The following is a 22542-nucleotide window of genomic DNA, read 5'->3' on the forward strand; positions in this document are numbered from 1 at the left end:
GTAAAAACTTTATCTGAACTCTGTCGATTTTTTCACAGTTCGACTGGCAAGTGCCGCTCCAAACAACAGACGCATATTCCAAAAGCGGCAAGCATATGGAGAGGTAGAGCTTTAAGAAAGGGAGTTGGGATCGAAACTCTCTCGAAAGCCTGCAGATGAAGCCGAGTGTACGCATAGCCCGTAGAGCAATGCGTTTTGTATGAGAGGAGAAGCTGAGGCTACGGTCGAAAAGTACGCCGAGGTCATTAATTTCATCAACCCTGGGCAGCGGCCTACCATTCACAGAATAAGAGTAGAGAAGACTGTGCGTTTTACGCGCAAATGAGACAACCTTGATTTTAGATGAATTGAGAGCGAGCCAGGGCGCAGCCTAGACGACTTTTCAGTCGAGGTGAACTGATGGCATACCCGCGAGTCACGAGCGGCGTCATTCGCGTGCGTACTGTTGAGCAGAGAAGCTTGCGAACATCAGGAACGGGGCCACGGTATTCGTAATGGCGTACGTGCCGAATGGGAGCGGAAAGTGAAAGCTTTGGCCGGCATGATGCCTTTGTGGCATTGCTCCTCATAACGATCGACGACAGCTTCGCATATTCGCTTACCAGCCACAGTTGAATGCAGGAACTGAGACTAAGGCAGCAGTTTTCTGGGGGAAAAGTCATCTCGTCCGGGACAAAAAAGGAAGCAACGAGAGCTATATTTTTATAGTGGTGTCGCCACTGCTGAAAAGGCGCCTGAAGCGGCGGCTAAATCCGCGCAGGCCAGCAGTCCCTGCACGAGGACAACGCTCGCATACTTAGCGTTGTAAACTCTGCGGAAACCCACTGTTTCCTAGGCGCCGTATCAGCTACCGTCAGGTCAGCAAGGGTGCTAAAGCTTTTAATCGCTACGTATCGGCTTTAACAGAGAGCGGGGTGCAACGGAGTTGTATCTATGTGCGCTTGGAAGGCCTCCAAGATGTGTTTAGTGCTGGAATGCATGCTTGGCAAGGCAAGCCGATGTGCACATATATTTTTAAGCAACGCGTTGCACCAGACTCTGTTGTTAGTCATGTTTGCATGCCCCCGCGCACGAAACGAAACTGCAAAGCGCGGGATATCGGAGTTAATCCCTTCAAGGAGAACGCACTCAGTGCGATCCCTTATTATGAACTTAAATGTGCAAAGCCGGGGGAAAAAAATTCTTTTCTGGCATTAATAACAAACAACATAAAAAAGCAATAACTCCCCCCCCCCCCCCCCCCACACACACACACATAACATAATTTGAATAGAGTGTACCCTCACAAAATTCAGTGATGTACTCATATTTTGCTTCGTAAGGCCGCACGCATGCACTTTTGTGATGTAAGTGGCACATATATTACTTCATAAAAATTACAAATGCTGTCAGCAATTTTGCTTGTTTTTCCCTTCCTAGAAAGGCATAAATTATATCTACTTGTTCAAGTGAATGCGTAACACTCACGACCACCACTCAGAAGCAGCTACACTATATGTGCGATGCAAATAAGCACGACCTTGTGTGAGGTGGGGCAAAATTATTTTCTTGAGCACTTACAGGCCGCCTCACCTCCCTTGCTGTCCACACAAGCAACACGAGTCAGGCAGCGTCTTGAAGTTTCTTCGTTGTAGAATAACGGTTATGCACCTACCATAAAATCAAGCAGCTCCTTTAGATGCCTGATCAAGGACAGCACAGCAAGGTTCCAAGTAAGAGAGAAAGCTATATGCCAGAAAAGGTGCAGAGGTCGGATAAGGAAAAGTTCCTTCACCTGTTATTCCACAAGGGGGCAGGGGAGGAACATAAAGGTAGAGAGTAAATATCGGTGGTGACACCATATTACAGTAAGACACATGCAATGTGCAAGATACTTGCTTTATTTGCTTTGTTTATAGGGTTTATGATCCCAAAGCGACTCAAGCTATGAGAGATGCTGTAGTAGAGGGCTCTCGATAATTTAGACCCCCTCGGGTTCTTTGCCGTGAACTGGCATCGCACAGTACACGGGCCTCTACCGCTGCGGCCGGGATTGAACCTGAGTCTTTCGGGTCAGCAGCCAACCACCATAACCACTGAGCCACCGCGGCAGCTTTAGCTGTATGATGCAAGAAACTTAATTTAATGTTAATGTATGCACACTCATTGCTTAGTACACGTCACACAAAGCCTGAACATGTTTTTGGGCCAAGCATTCCAGTTGGTCTTGCACGCAGTATTTAAAGAGACAACTAAGTGGCACCATGAGCCGAAGAGCTGAAGGAGAACAAAAACATGACAGTAAACTTAAGAGCACTACAGACAAGGAGGAAATTAATTTATTTCCATATTCTGAAGGCCCAGAGGCATACAAAGAAGAGTGGGGGAACACATAAAATTGGTAACCGCTTTTTTGAATTTAATACAGCCAGATATTGCAGCAATAGAGGCAGGAACATGGCAGGAAAAACAAAAGCATAAGATTAGACAGAAAATAGGCAAGACATTCAATGTTGATGTCGCCCGCAGGACAACATATGGGAGGCACCAATTATGACAGCGGTAGTGTTCTGGTTAGGGTACTATTAAGATAAGTGTCTCCAGGATGCACAAAAAGCAATCTAGCCAGCGACGGTAGCCACTGGCTTTCGGTAGGTTTTTTAATGTGTGCACCACGTAGGATGTATTCATGATAATTAGTAAACCACAGGAGATTGTTCAACACGAAATAAATTATCCTCACAGCACCATACAATACACAGCTAAAAGGAGAAGTCAGCAGCAGTATTTGCAACGATACAGTGCATGTACACCCATACGTGAAGACTTCACGCCACAGGGTTCACTTTTTAGCTGTGTAGTGGAGAATTCAAGGCACCCATCATGCTATAAACTTCTGCAAGGTGAGGAAAACCCCTGTTTTAGCCTTTCAAGGCCCTTTAAGCTTCAAGAACACTGAGTGTTGCACTGCGGGGATCAAAAGCAGCCCATGTGGCCTGAAGACTTGACTACAACCCTGGAATTCATTACAATTGAAGACAGCTGGCGCACCATTAAAAATAAAAACAGAAATGCCAAATACGAAGCAAAACAAGAATTCTGATTTTCGATCTAGGTATTGTTTACAAACATACATACTGGAGCAGTTGCCATGCTGTTGTATTCTGCCAGAAAAATATGGGCTGCAACCATAAAACGCACCCTATTTAGAGGACGATGGATGCTAAATGGGATTGAAATGAATAAATGAGTGACAACTAAAACAAACCCCGTGAAAAATGAGTTTGCAATGTACGCAGTTGTGTACAAAGTGCCCTAAAGGGTTGAATGAAATTTTCTCGTGCATTTAGTCATTTGCATCTTTCTTTTTTTTTGCCGAACATCAGCACAGCCACGCGTGCACAGATAATTTTACACAGAGGTGGGATTAGACATTGGTGGCACTGACACAGTTAATCGCAAGGGAAGGCCTGAGTACTGGGTAAAGTAGACGATAAACTGTTGATCAGGATAGATGTAAGTGAAACTGGTGCATTTTATTGGCTAAACAAATCAGCTGTAATACAAAGGCAGAGAAAACTGCAATATGTTAGTGGAAATTGAGTGCACTGGAAGATATATTGCACAAAATTTGAGCCCCCTCAGATGTTAGCTTGTTCTAAAAAAAATAATTGCTTTGCTTCCAATTTTCTTTTGAAGCTCAAGCAAAATTTCGGAGCAAGTCCGCTGTAGAACAAACTTCCTTTCTGCAAAGTATCACAACAAACACATTTGTTTTTGAAACAAAAGAAAATTTCATGACTGCTGCAGGACGTGTGATGGCAATGACAGTAATCAGCCGATTGCTGCTGCAACACAGCAAAAGTGGTAAAATCCCGCACACATCAGGGTCACAGAGGCAGATTTCTCTAGTAACAAGACAAGTTGCTATATGTGAAAGAAGTGAGATGCGGTATATGTGCGCATTGATAATGCCCATATCACGAAGTGTCAAATCCAGTAGATTCCTGTGTTGAATAAAAAAATAGCAATGCGTCCATTGATGCCCCAGTTTTACCAAAGGAACATAGGTTGAACAGATTGTCTGGAATTTTTGTCAAATTCGCCTAACAGCATTAGCAGGAGCCAAGAAGCAAAGTGCCAGCAACAAGGTTGGTAAAAGCAGGGCCTTACACAGCGAAACTGGTCGAACTAGCAGACGGCTGCCTTGTCTTTCATTCATACAAGCTTGGCAGATGGCAAACATGAAAGAGTTGCCTCACATTTTGCTCAGAGGAAAACTAGTGGATTGCTGTATCACTACACATAGCATTTAAAAGCAACAGTAGAAAACAGGCACAGAGGCAAAGAAATGTCGGGAGACAAAGCTTGCTGTGCTCTGTGAGCACACACAGATGACACATTAGGGACCTGCTATCGGACGAACAGTTGCCTACAAAATCAGACTGCGCCCTGAGCAAGATTGATAAATGACTGCATACACATCCCTATAATTTGTGCATGTCAAGAAATTTCAGTGAAGCAGTAATCACGTCATGGAGCACAAACTTTTAACAGAAATCAAAGAGAAGTACTGGTTCAAAGCTCTGCTGGCAGGAGAAAAACATTTTGGTGACTTCCTCTGTTTCGCTGCACTAAAGCACCAACATGCACATTCTGCATAAAGAGAGCACACAGCAATGCAGTATATTAAAAATTAGCAACTATTCAGTAGCGTTAAAGCATGTGTTTAAGCACACATCCGGCCAGTTTGCAGATGGTAGGAGAAAAGTTTCTTCTACGCTTCCTGTCACGTGAAGAACTGCAGCACTAGAGAAAAGCCTAGTCTACACATCAAACACACCTGTCATTACACACTTTAGTGACCAACTGAAAGTAAAATTTGGTCCTGTTTAAAGAGCAGCACAAAAATCACAGACTTGAACAGCTTTCGTGCTGTGTGCAATGAAACTTGAAGCATAAAAAATGTTAAAATAGACTGATCATAGCATGACTACAGGTGAAAACTATGGCAGTGAGTCCTGCAGCTAAGTGCGGATGCATGCAATGTGTCGCACAGTGCAAGTTGTGATCGCCTTTGAAAAGAATCCTGTTCCATATGTACAGCACTTGACTCCTGTGAAGACATCCAATGCAACCCTTCCAAAGAATGATTCTTTGCTTGAGAAGCACTCTAGCTGAGAGGTGAACGATGTTGAACCTTGCGGCAGCATTACTCAGCACATGACTTCTTAGGATAGCAATGATGCATCGAAGAGGCACAGTATACACATGTCACCTGGAAGGCAATCAACACTGTCTTTAGTGCGTGAGCTTGAGTGCAATGCAAGTTTGATACACACAAGAGAAAAGACTTTCAAATACGAGACATCACAGGGCTGTAATTATCAAACTAAAGTTTCACGTATGACTGTAACTACTACTCAAATAAACTGCTTTTGTAACAGTTATATTTTATTGGACATCTCTATCAAAATGATGGAGGAAGTAATACAGAACTGTGAAAACAGCTTGACTACAGCCAGACTGATGGGTATAAATAATTATTACATATTTATTTTTATTGTGTTGCAGTGAACGCAACTGCTACAAGGCACATTGTAGGGGGAGCCCAAGGTTAACTTTACCTCAGAATATTTAACTGCACAAAAATCTCACGACACGAATGCTTTTGCAACTGCAATTATCAAAATGCAGATGCCGAGCCATTGTGTTTGTGTGCAACAAAAGAAAACCATAGACATGCAGACGCCCTACGAGTCACCCACATCTGCATATTGTAGTAATCTGAAAATTCGTTGTCTTTTACATTACAGACAAGACTATTTTGAAATGCTGTCTTTATTCGCACAAGGCTTCCTCACTTAATAGGCTACAAATAAATGTGCCATGAGATTCATAGCTGTTTGCATGTCACCAGAAAAGGGTATGAACATAAGGAACTTGTTATTACACACCCGAAGAAAGCCACCAGCCATCAATATGAATAACCTTGCATGCAGCCATCTGAAGAAAGTCAACAGCAATTTTTCGTTGCTGTTTCTCTTACCTCATCGATGCTCTAGACGATGTACCCGGCACATGTACGCTGCCTTGCGAACACCGCTGTCTTCAGAAACTGCCCTTATGCACACAGACACTGATGCACACAAATTAAGCACACAGATGATGCACTGATGAGCACAGTCCCGCCGACAAGCCGAACACATTCTGGAAGCATGTTGCTCAGCCGGCAGACAGCGTTTTGTGCCACCCTCTCATCACTCACGCAGTTGAATATCAGGTCAGCGACAGCCTGTAAATAGAGGCAAACACTGAACTAATTGGTGTCGAGACGTTCACAGCTACCGATCGCGCCTTGAAACACAGGATCAGAGTAACAGCCGGGGCACCTACAATCCCATGTTTAAGGCAGACCAAGGTGCTCACGCGCTGCCTCTTGCCGGAAAGCTTCTTGCACAGCCACCACACCATATATCACTGGCCAGGCCGTCAAACTCACGAACCGTGCAGTCCTTCGAAAACACTGAGGCGCACTTACGAATGCCTCGCTTCTCGCAGCCCGTGACAACAAACGGCAGCTACGGACGCCGCCATATCCGCGCTGTAGCAACCGCGACCGCGCGGACCGATAATTTCTTAGCATGAGAAAAGCATTTGAAACGGGAGCGCAGCTAGAGTCCTCACGCGGGTGTAAAATTACGCTCTGATAATTAAGGCTCTAAAAGGCTGCTTAATTAAGAGGTACCATTATAACGCCGTTTCAATGCTTCTACATTCAAAACAACCATGTTTCGGAACTTCAAATAAGCGCCTACCAAACTACGGTGAGCTAACAGCCGCATAAATCAGTGTGGTCATAATTCGACTGTGTCCACCGTAATTCGACCATCTTGCGGCCGTCTCAAATTACGGCGGCCAAATTGGATATTTTTCAGCAATGGCAGCATTTCCTCTGCGTCACGAAACGTCATTTTGACTTCACTGAATTACGCTTGCGTATCACGTGATTCACGTGACATTCCCCCAGCCAATCACATCCTAGGAAGCAGCCCTTCACAGTACGAACTTTTTTTTCTCAAAATTGCTAAAACGAGCCAAGTTCTTTCTTTCCTGCCAGCTGTAGCTTCGTTTCCCCTCCACAGACACTTAAATTTACCAACCTGGCACCAAGTATAGCTGTGCTAAAAATCAGTCTTCAAGGACACGTCATTTTGACGTCACAGCAGAAAGCGACTTCGAAGCCTGACGGTTTCGCGCCACAAATTTGAAACTCGTGACTTTCACGTGATCGCCCTATGAGCCAATCAGAGAGACAATATGGCGCCGAACGGCGGCCATGCGTGTCGAGAATAGGCCCCCTGGGGATCTTTAACATGCACTGACAGCACGCGGGCGCGTTAGCGTTTTGCCTCCATAAAAACTCAGCCGCTGCGCTCAGGTTCGAACCCGGGAACTCCAGATCAGTAGCCGAGCGCCCTAACCACTGAGCCACCGCGGCGGGGTGAAAATGAACGGCCTTTGCAAAGTTGTCAACTCCAATGAACCTAATAAACGGTATCGGCTTACTTGTTTTAATTGGTTTTTGAGGAACGGAAATGACACATTAACCGTCTCACATACCTCGGTGGACACCCGAACCGCGCCGTAAAGGAAGGGGTAAAGGAGGGAGGGAAAGATGAAAGAGAAAACTGAAAACTGAAAGTTGGATTTTGAGGAAAGGCGTGGCGCTGCGCAGCGGCGGAGCACCTGTGTCTCGGTGATACTAGTGGCGCATGCGCAGTAGTGACTAGGGAGTGGGAGAGAGAAATATCCGCGGCGAGGCGCGCGTTGTGATGTCTTGTGCCTCCTCAAAGCTCCTGTACGACGAAATCGCAAGTTTGCGGCCAGTAAAGATTTAAAAATTGGACGACGCGTAACCTTCGCCTTTAAGAGTGGAACGCGACAGCGTGTTGCAGCACTGCCAGGGAGTCCACGGAACGCCATCGCCCATTCGGCGCGACGCCTTGCCCGTTAGACAAATCGCTCTGCTACGTACAGTGAAACAGACGCGCGCAGGGGCAAACCACATAGAAGCGCTGCCAGGTGCCTTGCCGAACCGCACGGGACTCAAGTTGCAGTCGTAGTACGTCGGCACATCGTTCTCGACAAATCTGATGCCACGAACGCCAGCATAGCTTCCGCGCCGACCCAGCGGGCAGCAAACCGCAAGCTTCGGGGTGAACGCGCTTTGGACGTGCGCTGCGTTGTTCGCCGCTCACCGCGTGATTCCTGCGTGCCCGCATGGCCCCACTGCGCCCGAACGAGAGATAAGTCAGACACGTCACATCCTTTCCTTGAAGTCAATTTTAATTTCATATTTTTTTCCTTACGGCGCGGTTCGATTGTTCACAGAGATATGTGAGACAGGCCTCACTTACTTTGCTTAATATGAATTTACATTTCATTTTCCTTCCCTTCAGTCGGGGTCCGGGTTGTCCACCGGAATATGTGACAGGCGTTCCTTTCTTTCCTTGCGCTGCCGTCGCGCTCTCTGCTGGGGCAGTGGCGTACATTGCGAGGAGGAGGAGGAGGAGAGATTTTTCGCTCACGGCCAACGCCAACGACACCGGCTTTTCTGCGACACGAGCTCCTTAACGCTGTCGCGTTAAAATAAGCTAGCAAAACTGCTCTTTCTCTTGTGAGTGTCTGTCGTGTACGGTGTAGCTGCGATATTGAATCATCCAAAGCGGTGCAGCGCACAATTTATTTTTACTATGAGTGAGAATTTCAAATTAATGCAGTCGCAAATATTTACACTCGGTGAAGTGCACAACGCAATCCGGATAAGAGACATTCTGGTGTTTGAAGCACAGAACCGACTCCTTTATAGAACAAAAATCATTTTATTTTACTGGATTTAAACGCGGCAACAATGAGGAAATGTACACTGTGCTAATTGTATGTAGGCCCGAGGTTTTTGAGAATCATCTCCGTCAGGCTTTTCTCGAGGCCTGTGTGACGAGTTTGGTTGTGCAGCGAGTACAGCCAGACGTCTTTCCACGCACTAGACACGACCCCAGTGATGAAGAGCTTGGCCTGGGCCGAGATCTTCCTCTGCGACTCCGTGTCGCTTCCCATTCTGCCGGCGACACCCATCCGCGTGGAGATGTTCACGTGTCTGATGTCGACGATTGCGGCCATGTGTCCAGTCACGTACTGCGGCAGCAACGCGTAGTGGAGCGTGTACAGCGAGGCTGAGTACAGCAGGCCCAGGTGCGTGCCCTTGATGAAGAATGCATCTCCCTCGCAATAGGGAGGAAACACCGGACCGCGGAAGAGGTTGCGAGGCACGAAGTTGACGCCTCGCGGGTCGCGACCAACACTGACACCTTTGGCCACTTTGCAGTAGAGCGATGGCTGCCCTGTTTTATTCAGGTGAAGCTGCGTGAATCGAAAGAGTATTTTCAGTTAAGGCCGTGTTTTGTCTCGCCGACAGCTCCTCGTTGCGCTTACAGCGAAATTTTGTGAATACTCTTACCAGTTTTTATTCATGGAGCTTAAAAAGCGTGAGAATAAAAAAAAGATCAATTTTAGGAATGAGCTCCGACCCTTGTAACTCATGGTAACATAGGCTTGAAAGCGAGTGGTTGCGTTGCAGCTAGTTAAACGCGGTATATGCATGATAGCTAATTGTTCAGAAACCGCTTCGCTAGGTTCGAGCTCTCTACGCCATTCAACGTCCTCTTCCATAGCTAGTCAGCCATACATAGTATGAGTAGAATGAATGCCTGATGCGTGACAGCTGTTGCGATGCTGGATGCACGGGGGCTGGAAAAAATTAGAGAATAATATTTAAAACCATTTGGCACGAACTATACCGCGCGGTTATCCACCACCCATTTGTAGAAAAATACAAAGTACCAAGTTGTGAATGCGTTAGAAGAAGGAAAGGATTGTGGTATACGGTTTGTCGGTCCCGGCCACGTGGTGGCTTCGTGGTTCTGGTGCTCGGCTACTGGCTGGAAAGAGGCGGAATCAATTCCGGTCGCGGCGTCCACGTTTTGATGCAGGGAAAATGATAGAGGACAGTGTACTGTGTGATATCAGTGTACGTTTAAGAACCCATTTCATTGAAATCATCCGGAGCCCTCCATTGCGGTGTCCCTCATAGCCTGGCTCGCTTTGGGACGTAGACAAACTAAACATATTTCAGCCCACTTTCTAACATACTCGTTATTAGACACTAAATGTTACAGGGAATTGTATAAATGATAGTTGTGTCTTCGCGTACTACACAGCTTCGCATTTGGGATATTCAATAGTAAAGACTGCCACATTCAGTCCTTTGGTCTCTAGAGGCAACGGTACTTTCAAGAAGGGAATGAGAGGACATCTAAGGTCTTACAGTGAACACGAAGAGGAACGAAATTTTGTCATACGGCCCCATGTTGGCATTACCGCCAGTTACCTGCTCATTGTAATTCTAAAATTGAATTTCTTCATTTGCCCCGCCGCGGTGGCTCAGTGGTTAGGGCGCTCGACTACTGATCCGGAGTTCCCGGGTTCGAACCCGAACGCGGCGGCTGCGTTTTTATGGAGGAAAAACGCTAAGGCGCCCGTGTGCTGTACGATGTCAGTGCACGTTAAAGATCCCCAGGTGGTCGAAATTATTCCGGAGCCCTCCACTACGGCACCTCTTCTTCCTTTCTTCTTTCACTCCCTCCATTATTCCTTCCCTTACGGCGCGGTTCAGGTGTCCAACGATATATGAGACAGATACTGCACCATTTCCTTTCCCCCAAAACCAATTATTATTATTAATTTCTTCATTTGTCCAAATCTATTACGCCAGCTCTTCATTATGTCAGCCCTGCGAAATTCTTACTCTATCGTATTGATTCGCTCGCACTAGCACCAGCATCTGAAACCTTTCCTCTCCAGAGAAAGATAGCATTGTCTGAAAACGAGTTTAAAACTAGGTGCCACGACACATCACACGATAGCGTAGCGTAATGCTTCGAAACTTGGCATCGCGCGTCTAAACTTTAAGAACTGAGCAACTTTGAGGGCCCGATAGTCTACTCAACGACTGATAGCCGCTGTAGAGACACCATACGTGTCGATGAGGGCATCAAGAGGTAAAAGAGATAAAAACCTTTGGGCAATCATTGTTCCCCTTCAAGTTCTTTGTAGTCATTTCGTGCTGTACTCCGAGCACTCGTTTATCTGAAGGCGAGACACGGTAATAGCCCACGTTTTCCTGTTTTGAATAGCTGTTGGAAGACCTCCCTCAGTAATTATTGAATACTTTGCTCGCAACCTATATGTAATAAAAATTAGCCGGAATTTAACTCCGCTTAAACAGGCGTGTGACGTGCGAAAGCATAGTGACGTGAATGGCGACGCCCCAAGCGACACCATTGCAACGAGATGGCGCAAGTCTCAAAGCTGTGAACTACTTTTTCGGGAGATGGCCGGGACCAAACTTTTGGAAGTTACCCGAGGGAAATTTAGAGGTCTCCATCATGTCGGGCACGGTCAATTATGGTTGGTTATCGATTTTTGTCCAAATCGGCTATGGTCAAATTTCGGGGATGACCCGGGCCAAAGTTTGGAAATGACCCGTGCCAAGTTTAGAGGTCGCCATTCTGTTAGTCACGCGCAGTTATGGCTGGTCATCGATTTTGGTTCAAATCAGCCAAGGTGAAATTTAGGGGGTGGCCCGGGCTAAATTCTTGCCGCTTGGCGTCACAGTTGCTATGGCAATGAGTGATGTACAAGCAAGATGAGCAAGCAAGGTTTTTGCTCGGCTATGACTATCGTATGATTGTTTTCGCACATAAAGCACGTGGAATCTTAATAGTCCTATTTTACAAGTAGCCAGAAAAGATAGCCCTTTTTGACACACTGAGAAGGCGCCAGCCACTAGAGAACACAACCCATATACATCCATGTCGTTCTCTGTTGCGTTTTAGTTGGATTTTCCGAAAACTATTCTAATGCTGGCCGTTTGTGCTGCTCAATTGGAAATACCAAAAAAAGTAAAAAACGCTTGCCACAAGCTACTGCTCTGCAGGGCTTGTTTCAAAAATCTAGATTGGCATAATTACCGTGTTAAGCGCACCAGGACGCAGAGGTTATGGAGCTGATTAATTTTAGAAAAGCATACAGTGGTTTCAACAGCAAAGCTGCCACATAATGGTAGGCTCGAAAAAGTGCATTTGGTTTTGTAAAAGCAGCGTAATTTCCTAGCAAGGGCACGCACCGAGTAATCCTCGAGCGCTACCGGGTCAGCAAATACGGTGTCGTTGGCGTGAATGAAAAGACGCAGCGGCCGCCCTTTGCCACAGCGTTCTTCCACCCAGCGCATCATGTCCAGCGCGATATCCACCGAGTTGTTGGGTTCGGAGTTGAGGGCAGATATAAGCACGTCACCATAACTTGAGATCTCGCTTACAACAGAGTCCATCCTGGAAAGAAGACGACGAGATATGAACAAAGAGAAAAGAAATTAACTTTGAACGTTGATTTCTCTCTACAAGAGGCCGTTTTATACAGTTGGAAATACGTAATATTTTTCCAGCCAAATCAAGCATATCTTTTCTCTATCGTATGTTCTGCAAACTTTCCGCTGCGGCTTTTCTCTACCACGAGAGATAATTTAAGCCACTTGGTTGTTAGAGAAGTTTTGAACATGTAACTGCCTGCATTTTTATTCTTTTAATCACAATAACGATTGGGATGGCACAAAGCCAACTAACCATGAGTATCGGCTATTAGTCTTATTTATTTACGGGTGTCACGAACATCGGCTCTCATAAGCCAATAATACCTCTTTATGCACAAAATTCTGCGATATCATTAATAAATTTTAGTTTAACTGTTGATAAAATTCGAAGATTTACTATGTTGTACAAACTTTGCTTTAAGCGCAAATAACTTATTTTGCTTTTTATTTTATTTAGTTTCCCTATATGCAGATGAAGTTTTATCATTAAAACGCTTCGGACGCTTCGGAAATCTTCAATGGCTTTTTTATCTGGCAAAGAATTCTAAATCAGCTATATTCTTTGAACAGGTAGCACTGTGAAACAATAAAAATTCAGGGGGAACTTTGTTGACTTTAAGTGCGGTGAGGCGAAAGCCATTAGCGTGGTTTTGCTGCTTGTGTTACTGATGTGTGGTTGAGATGTTGATTAGGTACACAATTGTTCGTGAATCTTAAATGCTGGAGACACTGAAGGGCGTTTGGGAGGCATCCGTCTGATTCGACGCCTTTCCGCAAACTCTATCCAGCGTCATAGACAAGGAGAACTACATATGAGTTGGCAGGAAGTAGCGTCGTCGTTAGCACGCTCTGCTGCGGAACGGAATGATAGTGGTTCGAATCCCACCGTGCACAAAGATCTGTGTTCTTATTGAGTTGCTGGACGTAATGGATGTCGAACAGATCCATGGCCGGGAGTATGAGCAATTGAAGGCTTTCACCTTATAATGGTTGTCCGCAAAGTCTGTCACACTCTGCTTCGAAAATTATTTTCCCAGTGCGTTTTTGTAAAGCGCTGTTGATTTTTACGCGATAGCGTTAAGACTACTGTTTTCAGAATATACGGCGACGTCGACGGCGTTATCGCAACGACACTGAGCACTAGAGTTTCCGCGCTTTTCCTTTCCGCAAGAAACAATTGCCTTGTCTACACCAGTTTCGCCTTTGCTGCTTTAGTTAAAGTTGCTCACATTCCCAAGTCGTTGACGTAGCCCATGTAGAAGAGGAACGACCAACTGGGCATCGCTGCACGAACGGCAGCGTGTGCCATGGTGTGCCGGATGGCGTGGCGCCGCGCCGCATTTTTGGGCCACGACCGGATCGCGAAAACAACCTGGGTGGTGTTGCGGGTGCACAGCCATGGCGGGTAGTGAGAGAAGATGGAGGCCCAGGGTTGCCCCTTCCGGCAAATGAGCACCAATCCGGAGATCGACAGCACGCAAAGGGCCAGCAGGGCACGTGGTGAGCGGCTGAAGCGGATCGCTGCCACTAGCATCCTGTGTATCGTTGTTGCCCGAAAGAACACCGAGAAGATGAAAAGTGCGATGGCAGTGCATGTTAAAGAAGCCCGGGTGGCCTAAATTTCCGGAGACCTTCACTACGGCGTCCCTCATAGCCTGAGTCGCTTCGGGTTGTTAAACCCTCATGAACCATAAACCATGAACCAAATACTATCCGGTTTTCCTACAACTAGGCAAAAAACGGTCATGTGGTACTTCACTTCTAAAATAGGAACAAAAGAGAATATCTTAGCTGTACTCAAAACAGTAGTATGCTGTCCCCTAGCGCACCTATTATTATAAAACTAAGTGCACTGGAGGACAGTTTACTCCCTTTTTACTCCTTTTTGTTTAGAGTGTAGCCACGATGTGCGACTGCTCACTCACGCTCGGCGTACACGACATTTTGACATGCCGTACGTAGGTCGTCATATATATCCTTGTACACCACTCGGATCAAGTCTAGTATGCTATTTTTGTTGTACTTGCTGGGGCTTCCAAAGCTGCTATCTGCCAACACGTTTGAGATTTGGCGCCGCGTCTGGAAGACTACTTCTTTAAATTAGAATAAAGAACATTTCTGCAGAGGGCCGCAGATTGAGTGAATCTAAATACACCTTTGGCCACGGTATGTTCTAGTCACTTGGGTTTAGCACTTTTGGGTAAGGGCTCCATTAATTTTCATTAAATCTAGCAAATGAGCGTACTTCTGGCGCGTGCGTGATGAGAATCATTTCTAAAATTAAAATTTTCTTATTGTAACCATAAAATTTATGCTATGAAGTCGCTAAAGTTACCACAAAGCCGATCCAAAATTTTCTAGTTTTTTATAGCAAAACATTTACAATCTCAGGCGTGAAGCCTAGAAATATATGCCAACGAGAAAAGCAACATGATCATAGTAAGGCTGTCTCAGCAAGCATCACATTTTTACAATAGGATATATCCGCTGGCTTAATAGTTAGCGCCCTCGGCTACTGAGTCGAAGGACTCCGGGTCAATCCCGAAACGCAAAGGGCGTCCGGGTTGTGTGGGATACCAGGGCACGTTAGTCAACTCTAGGTGACTGAATTTAATCCGAAGCTCTCCACTGCATCGTTCCTGACAGTCCACGTGTTACTTCGAGAGGTTAAACCTCGGAAATGAATATTCACTCACATGAGAAGAAAGTGCAGTACCACGGGTCCTAAAAGAAAAGTGGGCTTGAGGGACTTCGTGCGCTTGCATAATGATAGCAAAGAGTGGGACATTGAAAACAATGTTTCCGGACTAACAATTTTCGCCCTCGTGGGGGAGGAGGCACAAGCCTTCTTCCCAATGAGATCCTATTTTCTATCAGGACACGCGTTTCAATAGAGGCCAAACAGGAAAAAGGCGCCCGTGTGCTGTCCGACGTTACAGGTCCTCAGGAATTATTCCGGAGCCCTTCAATACGGAACCTGTTTATCTATTTGTTTTTCATCCCCTCTTTACATCTTCCATGGCACCACGCTTCAGGTGTTCATTGTGAAGTGAAGAGTTTGCTGCGTGCTTTCCTTTCCTCAAAAGCAATTTTCAGTGCTCATTACCGGCTCGTGCGACCGCATTTCGATGGCATCAGTCACGCCACTGTTGAGATGGTCATCTGGAAATGATACTCTTCTGGATCTCTCCGTTGGTTTAAAGGTGCACGTTTAGCAACAGAAAAACTTGCTGACAGAACTATCCTGCCAAATCGAAGAGCAGAAATGAATTCCGGACAGTGCGCACCAATCCGTGATGACAAATCAGAGTCCATGAGTTGCCACTGTACAGATTGGCGTCCACCGTAACGTCTGCAGTCATACGAGCTGGTTAGCATTCAGACACTTGACGAAAGCAGCGTCCGTTGCTTTTTGGGCGCAAGCTACGATGATTTGTGCTTATACGCTCGAAAAAAGCTACATTATGCCTGCAATATGCGGATCCAAGCCAGCAGTTTGACTTTACGCCTGTTGTCACAGAAGTGGCTGTGACTGAAGTGACAAGTTCCCATCTCTAAGAGCGCACCGTCGCGCACATTTAAACTATCCTCTTAGCAATGAGCCTTACGATCAATTTTATCGCAATTCAAGCTATTGCTATTGTGCATTTTCTCCGGATCTTGGCAGAATTCGAGAATAGGCACAATAATAAAAGCTTGCATAGCGATAAACTGAATCTTAAGGCCCATTGCGCAAGAAAATTTGAAATGTGATTGTGAGCAGGCTCACTGTGGATGCACGTTCAGCGCTTACAAAAGGAGCGCCCTATTATACCTTCAATAAAAGACAGGTTCAGGCATCTGCCGAGCTCTGTATTGTATGTCGCCCATGACGCACGTGTAAGATTAAATGGTATTTGGTAAGTGTAATCTCGCCACCTTAAATACAGCTTCATCATTACAACAAGAAAAATGGCTTACCTCATGGCGGACAACAGAATAGGCGGCAGAGCAAAGCGTCAGCAAAACTGCAGTTGCAGGCCTCGCAACTGTCCGAGAACAATCTCTTCTTCTTCTTCTTCTTTACCTCAGTAAACATGACACATACCCACGTGGGGGGATTGGCCAAGGTGCAGTGGTAGAAACAAATTTGCATAGGAGATTACGACAAAATTTTAGCTGCAAGCGTGAATTTCGAAAAATGCATCAATAAAAACGGAAGAAGAATATTTAAAGTTAAATAACAGACATAATTCTGGTGAAAAAAGAAGAGCTCGAAGAATATTAAAAAAGTTTGCAAATCAACCTACCAGTTGCAATTATGTAATCATGGAGAATCCCACAACTTGAACCCAATGCAAATCCTTTGGCGCTCGCACAAAACGATAATAACTCTGGGAGAGATAACGGGAGCCCTAACCTAGAGAGAGGGACCTCCACTATATCTTTCTCTGAAGTGCGAACTTTGGACAGTAGAAGAAAAAAATTGTCTACAGATTCAACTTCCAATCTCGCGCATTGTTCTTCTTTGTCTTCTAGTGGGGCTACGATTTGTTATTTCGCATTTGTTGTTGTTGTTGTTGTTGCCTTCGTGACATGGCACATACCCATTATGAACAGGTAGCTCACCATGAGGAATTTTTTCTCCTTTCGTTTTACAGGCATAAGTATCTGCGTTCCACTCCGTTTCACGCTTAATACATAGAATCGTTTGACACTCGCGTGCCCTCGCTTTGCCGAAGACACAAAGGGTGCACTTCTGCGTAGAACTTATAATTATAGTAGTGGTATCAAGAAAAGGAAAGGCGGGGTAGCAATGCTGTCTTTAAGTGGCTGTAGGTTTGTGCCGTTAAAGAATGCTCTAAGGAGGATAGATTTGCAGATGTTAAAATGAATGACAACTTTTGCTTTGTATATAGTTGAATTTTCGCGAATTTTTTAGCAACTGTGTAAACTTTTTTCTTCTAACGCGAATCAATGACCCAAAAACTGAAGAATGGGAGGCGGTGAATCCCAGCTTAAACCCGGAGGACCAGCTTTGACTGGTGAACCGGTAAAAAGCGGCGGCAGAAGCCAATGGGCTCCTGAAATACGGGCCTATCCAACTAAGCTCGATGTATTCTGTTCATTAACTGTTTTTTTTTCACACACACACACACACACACACACACACACACACACACACACACACACACACTCACACACACACACACACACACACACACACACACACACACACACACACACACACACACACACACACACACACACACACACACACACACACACACACACACACACACACACACGCACGCACGCACGCACGCACGCACGCAAACACGCACGCACGCACGCACGCACGCACGCACACACACACACACACACACACACACACACACACACACACACACACACACACACACACACACACGCACGCACGCACGCACGCACGCACGCACGCACGCACACACACACACACACACACACACACACACACACACACACACACACACACACACACACACACACACGCACGCACGCACGCACGCACGCACGCACGCACGCACACACACACACACACACACACACACACACACACACACACACACACACACACACACACACACACACACACACACACACACACACACGCACGCACGCACGCACGCACGCACGCACGCACGCACGCACGCACACACACACACACACACACACACACACACACACACACACACACGCACGCACGCACGCACGCACGCACGCACACACACACACACACACACACACACACACACACACGCGCGCGCGAACGAATTCAAGTACAATTAGCTCACACACCGCTTAGCCATAGAGTAAGGTTGTCGATTTAAAAACGCTGGTCTTATTTGTGGCACACTTGACATCGTGATGCATAATTTTAAAGTAATGTCATGATTGGTTGAGGAAATGTTGCAACGAAATTAAACGCCGCGGTGCTGCATAGCACACCTGTGTCCGTGCATAAAAAAGAATCCCAAAAGGTTGAAACTAATCGAAAACCCTCAACTATGGGGAACTTGAAACTGAAGTTTGCGGTGTCGATTGCAGCGCCATAACGCACTGCCTAGCGAGAGGAGCGAGCTGTTTTAGGTAGTACTATTAGTACTTTTCCGCGCCACCTTCAGGCACTTATTAGCGTGAGCCTCCGCGCTCTGTCGAAGGCGCACGTGCCGTGCGTCAGCTATCTGGGCTACGCCGAGAGAAGCTAGGCAATGAATGCTGTCAGCCAAACGCGGGTATCTAATCGCGCAGAATGTGTTCTCGCGTTTGCAGCGGCCCAAGCGGCTGACAAAAGCAGTTTTGAGTCACCGAATGGAACAATTGCAGTGACGCCTTGGCAGCGTACGTTCCCCATGGTGACCCTGATAACCCATGATGGACGTGAGTCAGCGCAACGACACAGGACCTAAGAAGAGAGCAGAGGGAAGACTATAAACGGGAACAACACAGCCCTGTGCATCATGGAAAAAGCCTCACGTCTATCATGAAAAACGAACTCGCCCAAAACGCTTTCAGAGGCCATGTGTCGCTTTCGGTCGTTAAGCCCCACAGTTAACAATTTACTATTGTCACCAAGTAGTGACTGCAGTCCGGACAGCAGAAAGACTACTAAAGTGGCGTCTAAACAAAACTCTTTGTTTGGGCTGACTTACGCACACAATGGTTTGAATCACTCGGCGGGTGCGTAGCAAGTAGCGTGCTCGGCGGTCGTTCAACAGAATACCCGCCGCTGTCGGCCGGACTCAATTTAAAGCTGATAGCGAACTTGCATCGAAAACAAAGCGATAAAGCGGCGCGTCGGCAGCTTTGAATAATGAACAAACACTGCAAAGATTCGAGGCACTGTTGTTACAAAATATCACCCTGTAATGGGTGCACAAACTAAGTGCAGTGAGGTGGGCGGTCTAAAAAGAATTTGGCACCACAAAGGTGATAAGCAAGCCTAACGCCGCGAGGCCTCTGCGGAACAACAGGCGATCACACATCAACTGCGACCACAAAGGCTTTCCATGGGGACCCGGAATCCATTGTGAAATTCCTTAGTAGCTCCGTGGGCTTTTCTTTGCCTCCGACTCCTCATTCATTCGGCTGTGGCGGCAGGCTTAGCGAGGTCTTGACGCCGGCGCCTGCTGGCCTGGCATTTTTCGCTGAAGGTCATGTTGCCTTTTGATTTCTTTTGCGCTTCCTTTCCCGGACTTGGGGCGATCCGTAAGGCTTGTGTAGCAGCAGGATCTGCTTTCACCTGCTTTTCAGTCGCATCTGAGACAAGCAGCGCAACGCAGCCGGCTTACCGTACCACCAGGTGTCCCGTCTAACGGTAGCCAAGGATTAAAACAATACTTAGGCAAGACAGCTAGAGGCAACCTCAACCATTTCGTTGAACAATGTATGTGATTACACGGGGTGGTTTTGTTTTCTTTTCAGCTTGATAAATTCAAAATAATTTTTAAAAACACCTTTTTATCTAGTACGCTTCCGGCAAAAGTTGCGGTGCGAAATGCTGCAGAGCGCCAGAAAACGACTATTTAATCAGTTCATAAATTGATGTGTGCTATATATTATTTTTCCGCGCTGCAAAGAAAGCACGCGAAATATGAAAGAGAATTCTACGTAACAATAGTCTTGTACGCCGCCTGCAACTCTCCGTCCAATCCCAGTTGGAGGCCACGCAGCTGTGCTCAAACGTGGAAGTTCAACTCCGGGTCTCGAGGCCAAGCCGAAGAGGTCGCCGCCGGATGGCATCGACAGTCGGCCCCCTGCCGTCCCTGCTTAGGAAGAGGCCCACCATGGAGATGGGAGAACTACCCCTTCTCGTGACCCCAATCTTTATGAAAATAAAGTGCTTCTCTCTCAACAAAAACGCCCGTAAACGCTCTGACTGTACACCGTGTAGGTTCCCGCAAGAGGAATCCCGATTCGAAGTGGCAATGCGTTCCCCGAGCAGTCGTTCGGCTGTATTGATCAGTGCTCTGCTCAGGTTACGTAATCGCGCTCTAGAGGAGGGCACCCGAAAAGGCGATTTATTAAGAACCTTTCGGGGCGCACTGAAGATGGCCGGTCATCCCACGAGCTCCCTTCTTGCGCAACATTTCTTGCGTAACCACAGGATTACGTACTGTGAGTGACTTTGCAGTCTTGAGGAGCACGTGGGCGTAAGTGTAGTGCCTCCCTTTGCTTCGAGCTGCGAAAACACCGCAGGGCGGGATCAGCTGCCGTGAAACAGTAGCGCGGGGCATCCTTATAACGTAAAGTGTAGCAAGAATTCCCCCAGCCTTATAGGGGTTCCAGCAAACAGAGAACGATAGCTCTAGCGTGCTCGCCACGAAGCCTTGAAACAAGCATGTTGTCCGATTCCTTCGCAGGCCTAAGCTTCCTTAGTTAACGTGCGGTGCCTAATTGAAGGAGTGGGTCCTGTAAAGAAAAAAAGGGACGTTTTTGGCCACAGTTCGGTTATTGCACAGTCCAGCTGTTCGACTTGCTCTACATATTTGGTTTAAGCAAACCGCGCAGTTATTTAGATAAATTGCTACCATACTCTGCAAGGTATGTCGGCCTTAACCATTTTTTATGCCTACAAGAAAATGTCTGAAATATTGACGTCAGTCTAAAGGAGTATGAAACATATATGAAAAATTCAGGGGGGGGGGGGCACTTTGTTAACCTAAAGTGCGGTGAGGCGAAAGCCTTTAGCGCGGTGCTGCTGCTTGCGTCACTGATGTGTGGTTGAGATGTTAATTGAGTACACAATTGTTCGGGAATCTCAAATGCTGGAGACACTGGAGGTCGTTTGAAAGACATCCGTCTGATTCGACGCCTTTCCGCTAACACTCTCCAGCGTCCTAAACAAAGAGAGCTATATATGCGTTGACAGGAAGTAGCGAAGTCGCTAGCACGCTCGCTTGCGGACTGAAATGATGGTGGTTCGAATCCAATCGTGTACAAAGACTTTTTTTCTTTCTGAGTTGAAGAGCGTAACGGAAAGACGGACGGTATGACGTCACTTCCGGTGTGTCGCGACTTCCGGCTGACGACGTAACAGACGGACATGATCTCGACCGGAAGTGTGAGTCATTAAAGGCTGTCGTCTTAAAAAGCAAGTGATGAACATAACGTTGAAAAGAAAGGAAGAAAACAAAAGGGAGTGAATGAAATGTTAGCTTGTATCATCAGGGTGAAAGAGACTCGGGCGAAATGTGTATAACTGAGAACAGATGACCGATGGAATACTAAGGTAACAGTGGTTCTTGCACGTTAGCGGGGATGAACTTGGCCGATGTTAGCAGAGCGTCCGGTGCGGAAATGACAAAACACTTTTTCGAATAGCGCTGACACATATTGCATGGCACGTGGACAACAGGCTGACGAGAGGGGTGTTCGTGATGTACAGTGAATGTAACAAGACTGATTGGGAGAAGGAGGCAGCTTCTTAGTTTATTTACAGCAAAAATTACATGCGTGAACAGCTTAGCTGTAAATATCACTCGAAATTTATTTTTGGGCTCAAGAGTGGCAACCGCAGTGTTGAGTACTAATTTAAGTATGCATCAGACATTTGGATGTTAGGCTCTTCCACCATCCTTCAAGGTCTTTAAATGCATCAACTACGTTCTTCGGGAGTTGAAGGTGTTAGCAAAAGTCAATTTCGAAGAAAGGTGTGCCGCAGTCTGCGTGTGGAAAATTATGCTAGAAGAAGAATAGCCTGCCTATCAGGTTGCTCTATTGCCGCTAAGTTAGCTTAGACGAACGCGCATGACAAGCTAGCGTTTCACTGGATGAATGAATGAATGAATGAATGAATGAATGAATGAATGAATGAATGAATGAATGAATGAATGAATGAATGAATGAATGAATGCAATTTTTGCAGGGTAGTCAAAAACACAGTTTTGAGTGTATAGGGTAAACGGAAACTACGGTAACAAAGAGCAAAAAAGTGCCTGAAGACGCCTTAGGCAAAGAAATGGGGAAAATTTGGCCAGCTACGCGTTCAATGTTTACACGTTCATTCAAAGTTACATGCGCTCTCAGAGAAAAGTCTTTTGTATTCAATCAGA

At 46.3% G+C, this 22542-nt stretch overlaps 1 protein-coding gene across 1 annotated transcript; it reads right to left on the minus strand.

Annotated features, from left to right (window-relative positions):
• Positions 1–8890: 8890 nt before the first annotated feature.
• Positions 8891–16512, minus strand: LOC144094694 (beta-1,3-galactosyltransferase 9-like). The gene is made up of 4 exons (XM_077628612.1): positions 16430–16512; positions 13699–14004; positions 12227–12431; positions 8891–9402 (listed from the first exon to the last, which is right to left on the minus strand). The coding sequence occupies exons 1-4, from the start codon at positions 16432–16434 to the stop codon at positions 8914–8916; spliced, it is 1005 nt and encodes a 334-aa protein (XP_077484738.1). The 5' UTR covers positions 16435–16512; the 3' UTR covers positions 8891–8913.
• Positions 16513–22542: the final 6030 nt, after the last annotated feature.

The sequence above is a fragment of the Amblyomma americanum genome, chromosome 6, assembly GCF_052857255.1.
Source record: "Amblyomma americanum isolate KBUSLIRL-KWMA chromosome 6, ASM5285725v1, whole genome shotgun sequence".
NCBI classification, from domain to species: domain Eukaryota; kingdom Metazoa; phylum Arthropoda; class Arachnida; order Ixodida; family Ixodidae; genus Amblyomma; species Amblyomma americanum.